General features: G+C 34.2%; 1 protein-coding gene and 1 long non-coding RNA gene across 36 annotated transcripts in view; one reads left to right on the top strand and one right to left on the bottom strand.

The window, feature by feature from the left end:
* Window positions 1-4,655: 4,655 nt before the first annotated feature.
* On the bottom strand, window positions 4,656-7,615 carry LOC141546784 (uncharacterized). Its single transcript, XR_012483418.1, has 2 exons — window positions 7,552-7,615; window positions 4,656-5,767 (listed from the first exon to the last, which is right to left on the bottom strand). It is a non-coding gene; the product is annotated as an uncharacterized LOC141546784 (long non-coding RNA).
* A 983-nt stretch (window positions 7,616-8,598) lies between these two features.
* LOC141548046 (butyrophilin subfamily 1 member A1-like) overlaps window positions 8,599-16,222 on the top strand; it is a 36,159-nt gene continuing 28,535 nt past the window's right edge. For all 35 annotated transcript variants that reach the window (XR_012483727.1, XR_012483728.1, XR_012483756.1 and 32 more), the window contains exon 1: window positions 8,599-8,913. Coding sequence is in view for 3 of the 35 variants with exons in the window: in XM_074276814.1 (XP_074132915.1) it covers window positions 8,847-8,913 (67 nt within the window). In the remaining 32 variants the exon portion in view is untranslated. The remainder of the gene's footprint in view (window positions 8,914-16,222) is intronic.

Genomic DNA, 16,222 nt, shown 5'->3' with positions numbered 1-16,222 from the left:
GAATTGGGAAGAGATCAGAAAAGAGATTAATGTGGAGAACAAAATGTGATAAGAGCGTGAACTACTAGAGTAGTAGCCATGGGAAGATGAAAAAGTGAATAAATACAGGAGATGTCATGGAAGTTGGATGTGGGTGGATTATGAAAGGGAGGAATAGAGAATTGATGTAGAGATTGAGGTTCCAAACTTAGTTGACTAAAAGAAATGGTGCTCTATACAAAAATAGAGAAGTTAGTAGTAAGGGTGTGTTTGCAGGAAAAGGCTGATTTCTGATTTGGACATGTTAAGCTTGACATCCTTAAGGGACATCAAGATGGAGGTATCTGGGTGATGTGGGGCAAATGCTCAAGAGAGAGACAAGGACTGGCAATGTATATTTGAAAGTTCTCTGAATAAAGTGACAAATTAATTCATGATAACTGATGTAATGTTATGGAAAAGAGAGTGTAGAGAGAGAAGACCCATCCTATAGGAGAAAATACTGAAAAGGAGATGGAGGATAGGAGGAATATTACAAAGATCTATGTATCAAAATTGTAATTTGGAAGACAGATGGTCAATAGTATAAAACCAGTATATAGAGACTAAGAAGGATGAATACTGAGAAAAAGCCATGCATTTATCAATAAGAATTCATAAGAGGGACAGTTAGGTGGTGCAGTGGGTAGAGCACTAGCCCTGAAATCAGGAAGACCTGAGTTCAGATCTGGTCTCAGACATTTAACACTTCCTAGCTGTGTGACCCTGGGCAAGTTACTTAACCCCAATTGCATCAGCAAAAAAAAATCATAAGAAACTCTAAAGAAGGTAGCTTCAGTTAAATGTGGAGGACAGAAGTCACATTAAAAGATGTTGAAAATCAGTGAGGAAGTGGAGGCATCAAGTGCATATGTCCTAAATGCATGGATGCAGCACATAGGAGGAAAGACTGATCTCTTGAAGGAACAGACAGATTGAAGTGACATAATGAAGACCATCATTTCCTTCAATTGCAATTGGGAGAATACAGGTTCAATATGCAAAATGTTTTTACTAGAGCATATGAAAAAGGTGCAGTATGACATTCCCTACTTATTCTTTTGTATATACTATCAAGCAACTTCAAATTTCAGGAAATTCAGACAGTTTGAAAGTGGAGAGATGAAAGGATTAGAGAGTCAAGTCAAGACTTTAGGGACCTATTGTTATTGCCATGGAGTAATGATACTTGATAATTCCATCTATACATAGTAATAAAATCTGGACAGAAACTAGATACAGATAGTCATGTTTTTACTCTCTATCATTTTTAGTGTATATGCTCAGAAATGTGCACAGATATACATGTGGATTTGTGTACACAGGATGTCCAAGATTTTGGAAAGGAACTCTCTCTCTCTATATATATACATATATATGTGTATATATGTATATATATGCATATGAAATATGTATATATACATATGAAATATGTATATATACATATGAAATATGTATATATATACATATGAAATATGTATATATTTCAACTCTACTTGCACAAGAATCTTCTTTATAATGTCCCTGATATGTGATCATCTATTCTTCTCTTAAATATCTTCAGGAAAAGAGACCCCACAGCTAATTGAGGTAGCCTGCTTAATTTTTGGACAGCTTACATTGTCATAAAACTTTTTGAAAATTTACTTCTATATAATTCCACCCATTGAGTCAAAGTATTCAGCCCTTCCATTGTATGAAAGCACTGATAATGATCCCCTGATGGCTTTACTTTGATTTCTTAAAATCATTTTCCTTTTATTATCCTGGAAAACCTTTAATATACCCTGATTTGTTGAAATTCACCAAACAGACCATGCCTTTGCACTGATCATCTTTCCTTCTTAGAATGTATTTTCTCTTCAGTTCTCTTTCAGGTATCACTTTTCTGTCTTTTAGAGATCACTTTTCTCTCCTAAAGTACCATCTTCTGAATGGTGAGCTCCTTTCCAGATGGCATAGTACTTAACTTCATGCTAGTTGGACTGGCTACATTGCTCAGATGCCAAATGCATGCTTGTGAAAAAAATATTCTATGAAGAATTCATAGGGCACTCACTCACAGGATAGTCAGAAAAAACAATTCAAGGATACTCTCAGGGTCTTTCTTCAGAACTTTAGAATTGATTTCATGATATGAGAGATCCTGGCACAGGACCTCCCAGCATGGTGGGCCCTCATCAGAGAAGGTACTGTGCTCTATGAGCAAAGCAGAATTGAATTCGCTTAGGGACAGCTAGATGGACAGTAAATAGAGCATCAGCCCTGAAGAAAGGATGACCTGAGTTCAAATCTGGCCTCAGGTACTTGCCACTTCCTAACTATGTGACCGTGGGCAAGTCAGTTAACCCCAATTTCATCAGGAAAAAAAAAGAATTGAATAGCATAGAAAAAAATACAATATATGCAAAGTCCATCCCAAATGTTCATAGGGATGATGAGTGTCGGACCCGTGGCAGAGCAATCCAAGCTCATGTTGGTTTGTTTAGCCACAGTTGGACACCCTGTAACTCCACTCTAGCATAGTGATGTCATGTTGGTCCTCCTCAAAAATGAGGGACAACAACCAGTCAATTGGTTAGCTTATTTATTTATCATTCATTAATTTGTTTGTTCATTTGTCCAGCCATTCACTTATTCATTCCTTCATTTATTTATTGTGAGTGTGTCTGTTGTTTCCTCTAATAACATGTAAGGTCCTTAAGAGTGAGAATTATCTCATTTTTTCAGTATATTTCTTTTTACCAGTGCCTACCAGAGTAGCTGGCATATGGTATGTGTTTAATAAATGTTTGTACATTGATTGGCTTAATGTCTCACTGTTGAATCATATCAGGTTTTCATTTCATAAGTTCCCTGGCCTTTCTCATATTTTATGGCCAACCAGCCTTCCTTCTTTTGTATTTGTGCAATTGATTTTTGGAATCCCAGTTCTTGCTTACATGTTCTACACTGAGTATACACCAATCATTATATCACTAGGAAACCATTATTTGTTGTAGGATTAAATCAACGCTAAACTAGATTTAACCATTGTCTCCTCACTTCCACTTAGTACCTTGTTTCAAGTTCTGGCCCATAACACAATTCGACTACCAGGCAGTAGTAAATGTCAATATGTTTTTTGGATAAATGGAGAGACTAAAAGACTAGAACTGGCTTTATTCATCAGTAATTGAGACATTTGGACAAATTGGCCTGTGGGGCCACTTTCCAGATCTAGATTTTTAAGATTCTCTGATCTTAAAATTGACTTTGGGATAGATAAAAATAATTCATTCAAAGTTCACAAAGGGCTTTAAATATTGACATTGATTATATGCTCTTTTCACTGGTGCCCTCTGGAAATGTATACTTGCTACTGAGAATATGGCTTCTTCCAATGGAGAATAATCATCAATATCTGTATTTCATACAGGATAACCCCAACTCTTATAATTTCTCTATATGAACTTAGGTGAAACATTCTGATCTGAATTCATATATTAACAAATATTTTTAACATTGCTCTAAAAATGAGAATTAACAAAGTTTAGGAAATTGAATTAGTTCTTTATGCTATTTATTCATATGCCATCTCCATGCCATTGTGACTAGAGGAGAAGCTGGGTTCTCAAAGACTATGCCAGTGAAGTACAACATGTGTCCATTTGTGGACTGTCACATGAAGATCAATTTATCTAAGTTTGAAGATAAGGGCAATTAGATGGCACAGTGAATTGAGCACTTGACCTAGAGTCTGGAACATCTGAGTTAAAATCTGATCTTAGACACCTACTAGGTGTGTGATTCTGTACAAGTCACTTAAATCCTGCCTGCATAAACCTGGAGAAAAATGACAAACCATTTTAGTATTTTTGCTCCCATGGATAGTTGGTCCATGCGGTTACAAAGAGTTGGACATGACTAAAAACCAGTAACAACAAAGTTTGGAAATTCACAGTCAGAAGCTTATCCAGGTAGGTAGAGTATTTTTAAAAATGAATATATATATATATATATATATATATATATATATATATATATATATATATGAGTGTATTTATGGAATATATTATATTCATCCATCTATTAAGACATAGAAGGCCTATAATTTCTATTGGTATTATGAAGTCATGGTAATAAATACTTGTGGGGCAGCTAGGTGGCGCAGTGGAAAGAGCATCAGCCTTGAATTCAGGAGGACCAGAGTTCAAATCTGATCTCAGACACTTAACACTTCCTAGCTGTGTGACCCTGGACAAGTTACTTAACCCCAACCTCAAAATAAAAAAGAAAATAAAATCAAAAATAAAAATAAATAAATAAATAAATAATTGCAGTTACCTTTTAATTATATATGGTAAGATATGTTAGAGAAAATTTTGAAAGTTAAAATGAAATCAATAATGCTAATTTCATATTATTCCCTTTCCAACACTGGGATAAGTAGCATGAATCATTTACATCTTTTTTCTGTTCCTGTTTCTTCGTGTGTGAAGAGAGAAAAGAACCACACAGGGATCCATTTGGGGAGATTTTGGGCAATCCACAGGTAGCATCAGAGTGTTTGGTCCCTGTGGGATTGGCTTTCACTGTCTGGCAAGTGGTAGGATACACTACAGAAAAGAAATAGAGATAAGAAAAAAGCAACTCCAGTTATCTCAAAAGGTTTTATTGTCAGGCCCCGTGTCTATATCGCAAATGAGGAGGAGTGTGGTGTATTCTGAAGAGCATCCTTTTGGGTACTGTAGTTTAATATTCTTTCTCTAGTTTCTTTGCTTTTGAAAGTTTTTTTCTTGCTTAAGTCTAGATTCCTAGGCTGAGAATATTTCTGTCTGTCCACATTAGCACCCTGGACTTCTTTTCACCTTCTGATTTTGAGTGGCTGAAACTCTGATTTGAAGATGAACAAGAGCAGTGTCCAATGCCTTCTTTATCCCCCTGGTGGCCATTTCTTTTTTGTAGCTTTTCCTGCCTATTTCACCTTCTTCATCTGTTTCTTTCTCTTGATACCCTCTTTTTCTCTTTGTGAAGTTAACTGAAGGTAGGTGTTCAAACAGTCCTGTTTGAACTCAGAAGAGTTTCCTGAGTTTCTCTTATAGAAAGACCCATCACTGGGGTGGACAGGAGAGGGGCCAGGCCCTAGCTGAAGTGTCCCCTTTGATGTCTTTCCTGAAATGGAGCTGGCAGAAGAGCAAGAGATATTTATATACAGAGATAGTGACACAGTGATGTTCCATGTAGGCTCAGCTGGGTTAGTAGAAGATTAGCTAATGAAATAATTTTTTTTGATGAGAACTTTTTAAAATGACTTATTGTCATGTACAATGGAGTATAATAAAAGGGACATCCAAGGGGGCAGAGTCATTTAACTCTGACAACAGCTTGATGAATTTGAAGTTCTTCTGGTTGGACACATTTCTTCCTAATCCCCTATATGGAAAATTTGGGCCAAAGAGTCACTGTGGGAGTCTTGGGGGGGTGTTGATTACCTGTAGAGTATTTCTAATTTCCATTAAAAGATTTTTCCTGGTGAGTATAACATGTAATATTCTCTCTAAACTGTAACGTTCTCTGTTGAGGTTTTCTTGGGGTCTCTGGAGGCAGCCTTCGTTTAAATTCAATAATCACCACACGTACAGCCAGCGGTTAAAATCCAAATCCTTTATTATCTCCTTCAAAGTCTTGTCTCCTTTTCTGGGTCCAGGTTGGTTTTCTGGGGGCCTTCTGGGGGCTTGGTTTCAGTGGAGAAGAGAAGGAGAAGAGCCTGCACCAACATGATGTGAGATGGGTTGAATCTGTCTGAGTCCAAGGGCTTGTGCTCCAGTCTTGAGCCTCCAGCCTTCTGTCTGCTTGTCTCTGAATCTCCCTGGCTGAGACTTCTAATTTATAAGCTCCACACTGAATACAAACCAATCTTACTATCACTAGGAAGCCATTATTTGTTGTGGATTAAATCAATGCCAAACTAGATTTAACCATGGTCTCCTCAATTCCACTTAGTACCTTGTTTCAAGTTCTGGCCTATAACATTTCCTTGTTATACTGAACCTTGCTAAATTAGATAACTACTGTCTCTATCAATTCCACTGACTTAGTATCTTGTAAGAATCCTTTGTTTCAAGTTCAAAGTTCTGGCCCATCATATCCTTTTATTCCTCAAAATCCCATAGTTTCTTATACAAATGAAATTTCAGATCAAGTGAAAAAATATAATATACATTACAAATAGCTCTACCACTTAATATAAACATACATGTACATATATATCATGTGTCTATGTGCACAAACACACAAAATACATATAATGTACATGTATAATGAAAAATATATCTATATGTTTGCACACATATGCTCAAATACCCATCTAAATTTATATAGACACATATATGTATGTAGACATATGGATGTATGTTTATGCACAGATATACATATATACACATACAAATACATGTTGATGTGTACAGAGGTAAATCATATTTCAAATAACAATCAAAGACATTGGAGCCGAGTTCAGGTCTTTAGATGTCAGAATGAAGAGTTTACATTTCACTCTGGAGTTAATAGAGATCTCCTGAAAGTTGGGGTGGGATGCTGACGTGCTGAGCTTTTGGAATTCTGAAAATCCATGATATATGAAATTGGCTAAGGAGAGCATGCATAGCATGGACTTTTCTCCTGACAAAAAACAATTCCAGACTGGGGAAGGAATGAGAACAAATATTATAAAATATCTAATATATTTCATTCATAAATACCATTCATATATAAATATTATTTCATTTGATCTTCACAACAACCCTAGGAGTGGAGTGTTATTATTATCCTCATTTTACACTTGAGGAAAGTGAGGCAAACAGGGAATAAGTGACTTATCCAAGGTCACACAACCGATGTGTCTAAAATCAGATTCACATTCAGTTCTTCCTGAGTCTGGATCTAGTGTTCTATCCACTATCCACCTTGCTTTCCACTTAGAGCAGTCTGTTAATATGATTATTTGTACTCTGTTAAAAGAGGCTCAATTATCATTTAAGGTTATACTTGAACTTTTTCACTTTCCTTTTGCAACAAGTCAGAAAAGACTTTTAGTAAAGAGGATTTCCAAGCCATGGCAGTAGTTCTTTTGGAAAGCACAATGGCCTTTCCAAAGCAAATAGCCAGGACAGCCGTGTCACATCATTTAGGTTGTGTCCCTTTAGGAACATGTTTTCAGCAGTCTCAGACATTTACTAGCCTGGTGAGCTTGGGCAAGGCATTTGATCCTGTTTGCTTCAGTTCCTTGTAACATGCCCTCCTAGCAGTTACTAGCAGACACATATATCATGTCTGTCCTAGGCCCAACAGAGTACCTTTGACCCCTGACCTTGGCAGTGTCAACTCTACCCGGCTCGCCTCCTCTGAGGCCTTCAAAGATCTCTGGCCTCAATTTCTTGAATAGTAGTTTAATAACCAATAGCACGCTCAGAACAGCCACGTGTAATCTGACTTGTTAACTCTTTAGTGAACACCTGGTCTGAAGACCCACATGTTCACTACCAAACTCCTTACCTCTCTTGGCTATCCATCAGCTTGGCTTGGCTTGGCTACCCCAGGCTAGGGAGCCAGGTTAAAGAGCGCCAGGTTAAAGAGAGTGACTGCTGCCTGCAGTGGGCTTACATAGGGCCTGTGAGGTCACACACACAGCCATTCAGTGAGAGAGCCATCACCCATTATGAAGCTATCTCAATATGGCCAGGATCCCACCCAAAGGGTAGTCCTATATCTACAGAGATTACTTCTGGGTCACTCAATCTCCTGTTGCGCTGTGGCTGCTCATTTAAAGGATCCTTACGTAAAATGAAGTGGAAAAAATGGCAATGCACTCCATATCTTTGCCAAGAAAACCCAAATTGGTCATGAAGAACTGGATATGACTAAAATGCCTGAACATCAGCAATAACTGTGTTCAGTTACTGTCCTAAGGACAGGGGCTACAAATATAAATAACAAGGTCATTGTCATTAAGGTTATGCTCTAAGGTCAGAGGTAAGCCACCAAAAATGAGGGGACTTGGCAATATCTGTGGTTGTTGTCAATATTTGAAAAGTCAAAAGCCAAGTTGAGAGGGGAAAGGTTAGTCAGAGTGAGTTTCTTCCCAAAATGGATTCTCCAGGATCAATTTATATGTAGAAAAAGGGGCTGGCATGGCAGAGGAACATTCCTGTGTTAGGTGAGGCCAGGTTATGTAATTTCTTCCAGGGGGAGATGGGAGCTGAGTATGGTGACAAAATCCACATCAGGAACAGGGCTGTTACTTGATTTAGATACAACAATAATGTATTCAGGGCTTTCAAGTGCACAAAGTGCCATCTTGGCAACATCAGGTAAATATTTTATAATTGAGGATTGAAGTGGGCAACTTCTAAGGGTAGCTCTAAAGCGATATCAATTGATCCCTAAAATTGGCTAAGTAGGAAAAACACAGGGTGGATTTTCTACTGAGAAAAGATAACTTGAACTGAACTTTTATGATAAATAAATGACTCTCTGTTTGAGGGACAAAGGTCCCAAGTTACACAGTCCAAAAGTTTTCTGCTTTCATTTCCCACTGGAGCTTGGCAGATGGCATTCCTCAGGAGAGCCTGGGCAGTTTGGTGGTCTCATCAAGGGGGTCAGGTCTCTGAAGAGGAGGATTCTCTTTTAGTGAAGACTAATAGAACCTCTGACTTTTTAGCTGGGATCGAGGGAACCTCAGAACTTATTGAATCCATTTCCCTTTTATTCAGATGAAGAAAATAAGTCAGAGAACTTAAATGACTTGCCCAAAGTCATAGCTACAGTAACTCTGATGGGATGATATTGAGATGGAATGCCTCTTTCTTCAAGATTGGTCCTTTGTTCTCTTGCTCCTGCTTCCCTGGCCAGTCTCAGGTAAGTGGGAGATGTTGCAGAATTCATAGCCACCTTGCTGGTCCCTCCAGGGTGAGATTCCCTTTGTATCTGGGCCTCTCTATAGCTTTTCTGTTCTAAATCTCTCTTTTTACCTTTCTTTGATGTTGAATATTTGATAAGTGATAGAGGAAGGGGTGATTAAAGAAGAATAATTGTGCTTAATCACAATTCTATTTCAGATTCCAATCAAGTTAATGATTTCATATCTTCATTAGATCATGTCATATTTGAAACTGCTCCTGATTATGGGATTTCAAAGTGATTTTGATGATTTTGATTAAAAGCTATAGCTTTATTGGTCAATTCCTTTTTCTTGTTTCTCTGGGACATCCTGAAAGGGCTGCAGGGTCTTGAGTCAATCAAGCCATGTGTCTCTTTTGACCTTCCAGCCTCTATCCTCACCTTAAAATGAACATTGTAGGCAGATTAAATGGAGCAGCAAATTCACAAATAGGTGTCCTGGGAGCTGCTTTAGGGAAGGTGTTCCATCCCTCTTTGCCTAGTTCATTTTCATTTTTCATTTTTTAGTTTTGTTGCTAGATCTTCAGTGCCCTTAATCTGTCTGAATAATTTTACAAGAAACTTATTTTACAAAGCCTTTTTTTTTGCCACCTTGAGGGTCCCCAAGAACACTATTGTCGTTTGGTTTATGATGTCTATTACAAAGAGATGTGAGTTCTTTCATAAGAATGTGAATTTCTAAGGGTAGGGATCATGCTTTTGCATTTTTTTATCCCTGAGTTTAGCACAGTGCCTGTCACATAGTAAGTGCTTAGCAAATGTTTGCTGATAGACTTATTACTTCTTAAAGAAGATACTTGCTCTTCTCCAGAAAGCATCTTAGCAGAAAGATATGACTTTCTTGAAATTACAATTTTTTAGAATTCTCCCAAATGAAAAAATTTTTGTAACAAATTACAATATGAATTATCTTCTGATTTTGAAACAAGTATTTTATTTCTATATATATATATTTCTATATATGTCTTTTGCTTCTTATTTTTACATCACATTCATTTTCTAATATTTTCCTTTCTACCTAACTTAACCAAGATTCCTTCTAACAACAATTTTTATAAAAAAGCAGAATTTTGGTAGATTGAGGAGGGAAGGACTATGGAGAAACCAAACAATATCAATAATTTCAGACAGTTTCTGTATCCCACATTCATTATCTCCCACATCTTTAATTTGCTGGGTACAAGGTTGATCGCCATATTTTAATCCATTCAGGTTTCTTTCTCTTATCCTGTCATACCCCTTCCAGTTTCATTGTAGACACACCGCCTCTGGAAATCAATAGGCTAACTTTGCTTGCATGTCCCTAATTAGAAAAACTCTTGATATTGGTGCAGTCCTTATGGTTTCTTCCAAGGTCAATGTTCCCCCTTCCCTAATAGTCAAAGTTCTGTCAGACCATTGCATACTCTCTTGTAACTGGAATTTCTGCCATTGAGGCACAACACATTAAACACAGGGCAGATCTTAGGAGTAATACTTCTGGCAGTAATCTCATCTGTGTTTGCTCATTGGACTATTTGCCCCATCATTGCACAAAAGCAGTAATTCTACTTTATACTTTCAGATCACTGACTTTTTCTTCATCCTGGACTCTTCACCTTTTCCCCTTTACTGAGGCTTTGCACAAACACTTTTCTATGCTTAGAACATATTCTTTCTAAGTTAACCTAGTGAATGCCTACCTATCTCACAAAACCCAACTTAAATGCTTCCTCATCCTCTAAGCAGACTTCCCTAATACTCCTTTTCTTAAGAATGATTTTTCCTTAGCCTCAGACACTTAACTGGCCTCAGACACTTAACACTTACTAGCTATGTGATCCTGGATAAGTCACTTAACCTCAATTGCCTCAGGAAAAAAAAAAAAAGAATGATTTTTTTTCCCTAGTACTTTGATTTATAATTCCCTTGTATGCATTTATTTACCATGGGACATTTAATGATACTTCCCGCCTGTATTTCTTTCTTTTCTCCCAGAAAGAATGTAAGATCTTTGAGATCAACAACAATCTGTCACCGAAACAGTGAGATCATTTGTATAAAAGTAACAGCATTTTGCTTTTTCACAAGAAGGTTTTTAATAAGTACTGATTATGAGATTTATTGATTGATATTTGATCATTTTACCTGAATCTTGTCCGTTTCAATTTCTAAAAGACCACTTCCTTTTTTTAAAACTGTATTTTAGTTTGTGAAATAAAATAAACATTTTCATAACACATAAAATAAACACACAAACATTTACATAACACATAAAAGAGATGATTGTAGATGAAAATGAGACTTATACAACTTTCTGTTGCTTTTAAATGTTTAATCAAGTTCTCATGAAAATTTCTTTTTTCTTTCTTTCTTTCTTCCCCTCTATTCTCCATTCTAGAGAAGGTTACTATTAGACAGAAATAAGCATATATTATTCAAGACCAGATGGATGTACAAGAAAATTCTATCAAACATTTAAATATAACTAATCCCAATATTGTACAAGATTAATGTTTGATAGAATTCCCTTGGTACTGAATCCACTTGGTACTGAATATTTATTCAGATATTCGATATCTCATTTTGCTAATCTTATACACACACACACATATATGTGTGTGTGCTGTTCTTAAAAATATCACTCTTGGCTCTGCTCATTTTGCTCTTCATTATTTTATGCAAGTCTGTTCATGGTCTTCATTTCTTATAGTACAGTAGTATCCCATCACAGCCATATATCATAGTTTTTCCAGCTATTTTCCAACTGTTGGACATCCTTTGTAATTTCTGTGTGTGCATGTGTGTGTGTGGTTTTTTTTTTTGCCACTACAAAGAGAACTGCTGTAAATATTTTAGAACAGATATGTCTTTTTATTTTTCCCTAATCATCTTTGGAAATAGACCTAGTAATGGCCTCACTGAATAGTGATCATTTATATAGATGATATAGATCGTTTAATAACTTTTTATGTATACTTTTAGAACATTCTCCAACTTGGTTAGATAAGTTCACAATTTTACTAATAATGCATTAGTGTCCCAATTTTTCCAGAACTTCTCCAATATTGGTCACTTTTTCCTTCAAACATTATAGTCAATCTGGCAGTTGCAGAATAATCAATTTAAGGTTGTTTTGATTTATCTTTCTTTATTTAGATATATTTATGATTTTGATTTATAATTTAGAATATTTTTTACATGACAATAGTTTCCATTTCTTCATTGAAAAGCATCTTGTTCAAATCCTTTAAGCATTTATCAATTGGAGTATCATTCATATTCTTGAAGATTTTACAATTCTCTATATATTTGAGACATGAGGCCTTTACTCAGAAATTGCCAATAAAATTCTCCCCATCATTTTCTGCTTTCTTTGTGCAATTTGTTTTATTTGTAAAAAACATCTTAATTTTTTGTACTTGAAATAATCTATTTGAACACTCCATTCTGCTCTTTTATGTTTTGTTTTTTTCCCCCCCTAAATGGTTAAACTATCCACAAGTCTGATAAATGATATATTCTATGTTCTACAAATTTTCTTGTAATATCTCTCTATATATTTAGGTCATGTATCCATTTTATCTTATCTTGGTAAATTTTATAAAGAATTGATCCCTACCTAGTGTCTGTCATATTGCTTTCCAATTTTCCCAATAATATGTACTGAATAATGAATTTTTATCCCCAAACTTGTCTTTACACTTGACAAATACAAGCTTATTCTATCTGCTGTTGTAAATTTTATGTCTCTTTTGTATTATTGATCTATTTCTTAGCAAATAACAAATAGTTTTGATAATTAATGCTGTATAATATAATTTATGGTCTGGTACAGCTAAGCCTCCTTTTACATTTTTTTTTTTTTGACTTTTTGCTTGTTACTTTTTTTTTCTTCAATTCAGCAAAATAACTTTTTTTGGTAATTTTATTGGGATGGTATTTAATATATAAAGTATTTTAACCAAAATTATCATTTTGTATATTTGCTCTACCTAGTCATGAAGTGTTAATATTCCCTAATTAATGAAATATGATTCTATTTGTACAAAAATTAAAAAAAAATTTTTTTGTTTATATTGTTCCTGGGACTGTTTTGGTTGGTATACTTCCAAGTATATTATACTGTATAGTTATTTTAAATGGAGGCATTTCTTACTATCTTTTCTTTCTTGGTTTCATTTGTCATACATGGACATTCTGATAGATTTGTGTGGATTACTTTTGCATACTGATACTTTGTTAAAATTATTCATTATTTCCTTTCACTTTTGAGTTGAGTCTTGGGAATTTCTAAGTCTATCACCACATCAATTGAAAAAAAGAGATGGTATGATCTATCATTTTCCATTTCTTTTTCTTATTGCTATTGCTGGAATTTCAATACAATATTAAATCATTTTCATGGTAGTGGGCATCCTTATTTCATATTTGATCCTACAGGGAAAGCTTCCAGCTTATCTTTATTATAAATAGTGCTTGCTGATGGCTTAGATAAATTTTTAGCTAATTTGGGGGAAAATCCATCTATACTTATACCTTCAACTCTTTTTTTAAAATAGAAATGTGTGTTGAATCTTATTAAAAACCCCTTTCTTCATATTTTGATATATTAATTATTTCTAATTTTAGGTTTTACATAAGCAATTATGTTAATTGTTTCTTAACATTAAACCATCCTTGCATTCCTGCTATAAGTCCCACTTAGTATATTGTATATTCTTTGTAATGTATTGTAATCTTTTAGCTAGCATTTTATTTATGATTTTGCATTCATATTCATTAATGAAATTGGTATATAATTTTTTTCTCTGCTTTTGCTCTTCCTAGCTTAGGTATATTCACTTTATTTCTTTCACTAAACATGTTTCATAGGAACCTTTCTTTGCCATTCTTTAAACAATTTGTTTAATGTTGGAATTAGTTATATTCAAATGTTTAATAAAGTTCACTTGTATATCGATCTGGCCCTGAATAAATTTATTCAGGTATTCTATTTCCTCTTCTAATAATCTAAGCAATTTATATTTTTTATATATTGTTTCACTTAAATTTTCAAATGTATTGATATATAATTGAGTAAAATAATTCCTTATAATTAAGTCCTTATAATTTCATCTTTGTTACTGTTATATTGATCCTTTTTATTTTTGTATTAGATTTGGTTTTCTTCTCTAGTTTAAAAAATGAAATTAAATGATCTATCTGTTGTAGTGTTATTGCCATTCTTTTTAATGAAATTATTGGTTGTTCTATGACTTTTTTTTTTTTTTTAACAAACTCATTATTTAAGATTGTCATTTAATTTTCAATTCGCTTTTAATCAATGTTTTTATGGTCCTTTATAAAATATAATTTTATTGTATTGCAATCTGAAAATTTAAAAATATTTCTGCTTTTCTGCTTTTGTTTGAAAAAATGTTATATCTTAGTACTTGATCAGTTTTTGTAAATGTACTATTTTCTGCTGAGAAAAGATACATTTCTATTTTCTTTCTTTTTTTTTTTTTTTTCCTGAGGCTGGGGTTAAGTGACTTGCCCAGAGTCACACAGCTAGGAAGAGTTAAGTGTCTGAGATCAGATTTGAATTAGGGTCCTCTTGAATTCAAGGCTGGTGCTCTATCCACTGCGCCACCTAGCTGCCCCTCTATTTTTTATTTTCATTCAGTCTACTCCAGATATCTATTCTATTTAGCTAATCTAAAATTATATTCATTTCTTGAAATTCTTTTTTATTTATTCCTTTGCATAGGACGACAGATGGAAAAAGAGGGAAAGATACTAATAAATAATATTATACTACTGTCTATCTCCGTCTGTAATTCATTTAACTTTTCTTTTAAAATTGTAGATGTTTGGTGTATATAGGTTTAGTATTGATATAACTTCATTATCTATGGTAACTTTTATCCAAATGTAATTATTCTACTAATCTCTTTCAATTAAATCTATTTTAGCTTTATCTTTGTCTGACATCATATCTGCAACCACTTGCTGTTTTTCTTGTATTAGTTAAAGCAAAATAACTTCTCCAATTCTCAACTTTAATTGTGTATCCCATTTTTAAGTGGGTTTCTTGTAAACAACAAATTGTTAAATTTTGATTTTTAATCCATTCTGCTATTTATTTCCATTTCAAGGATGAGTTCATCCCATTTACATTCAAAGTTTAATGAGTATTTGTGAATTTACCTCCATCTAATTTTTATTCACTCTTATCTTTCTGAATCTCTCTGATTCCAAGATGTCACTGATTATTCCTAATTTTATCAAAATAAACCATGACTGAATTTATATGATTGGTCTCATTAATATATCAAAGTATGAATTTGACAATTTCACAATAAATTTTCCAGTGAGTTTGATTTTACCTGGTAATTTACACTTTCATTTCTCACCCCTCCCTTCAAACCTGAACTGGGAATGATTGTACTTGCATACAAGGGAAATCAATGACTTATTTGTGTAGGCTGAAATAGCAATTTTAAGCTGTAGGTATGGTGAATGGAAAGAATTCCATGATTTTTTATCTATTCCTTTTTCCAAAAAAGTGTTAAAATCATTTATATGACCATTCAACAGGAAAAATCACTGCTTTGGATAGAATATTTTATAAAAACAAACACAAAAACAACAACAACAAAAACCACAAGTGTAATTTGGTCTCATTCTGATACGTTTTTAACTGTCTTCCATCCTTAATCTAATTTTGTCCCTATTTCTGACCTAATCAGGAAGTAATATTCAAACTTTAATCTCCATCTTTTTGCTGTCATCATATCTCTCCAGAGACTCTTCATCCATCTGAGACATCACTTGTAGGATTTTCTATCATTAAAAGTTTTTCTATGTTCTCACATATATAAGAAGTTTTTTTCTTGTTTTTGTTATTCTATTTCTCTCTTATCCTCTTTTTCTAAAATTTCAGAGGAATTTCCCTTAATAATTTCTTGGAATATGATATCAAAATTCTGTTTTTTATCTTAACTTTCAGGTAATCTGAATATAAGAATTTACATTGCATATCTTCAAACTATTCTCAATAGTAGTTATTTTTCTAAAGGGTATTTGGAATTCTCTTCTGTTTTTTTTCTAGTTTTATTATTTCTTGATGTCAATAATATTATTCAACTTTTCTTGACCAATTCTAGCTGTCAAGGAGCTCCAGAGACTAGTTCATCCATCTGGGACATCACCTTTAGGATTTTCTATCATTAAAAGTTGTTCTGTGTTCTCACATATATAAGAAGTTTTGTTTTTTGTGTTTGTTTTTTCCTCATCAGCTCTC

Source organism: Sminthopsis crassicaudata, chromosome 6, assembly GCF_048593235.1.
Source record: "Sminthopsis crassicaudata isolate SCR6 chromosome 6, ASM4859323v1, whole genome shotgun sequence".
In the NCBI taxonomy this organism is placed as follows: Eukaryota; Metazoa; Chordata; class Mammalia; order Dasyuromorphia; family Dasyuridae; genus Sminthopsis; species Sminthopsis crassicaudata.
The sequence above is the reverse complement of the archived record's forward strand: the minus strand, read 5'-3'. Positions and strand labels throughout refer to the sequence as shown.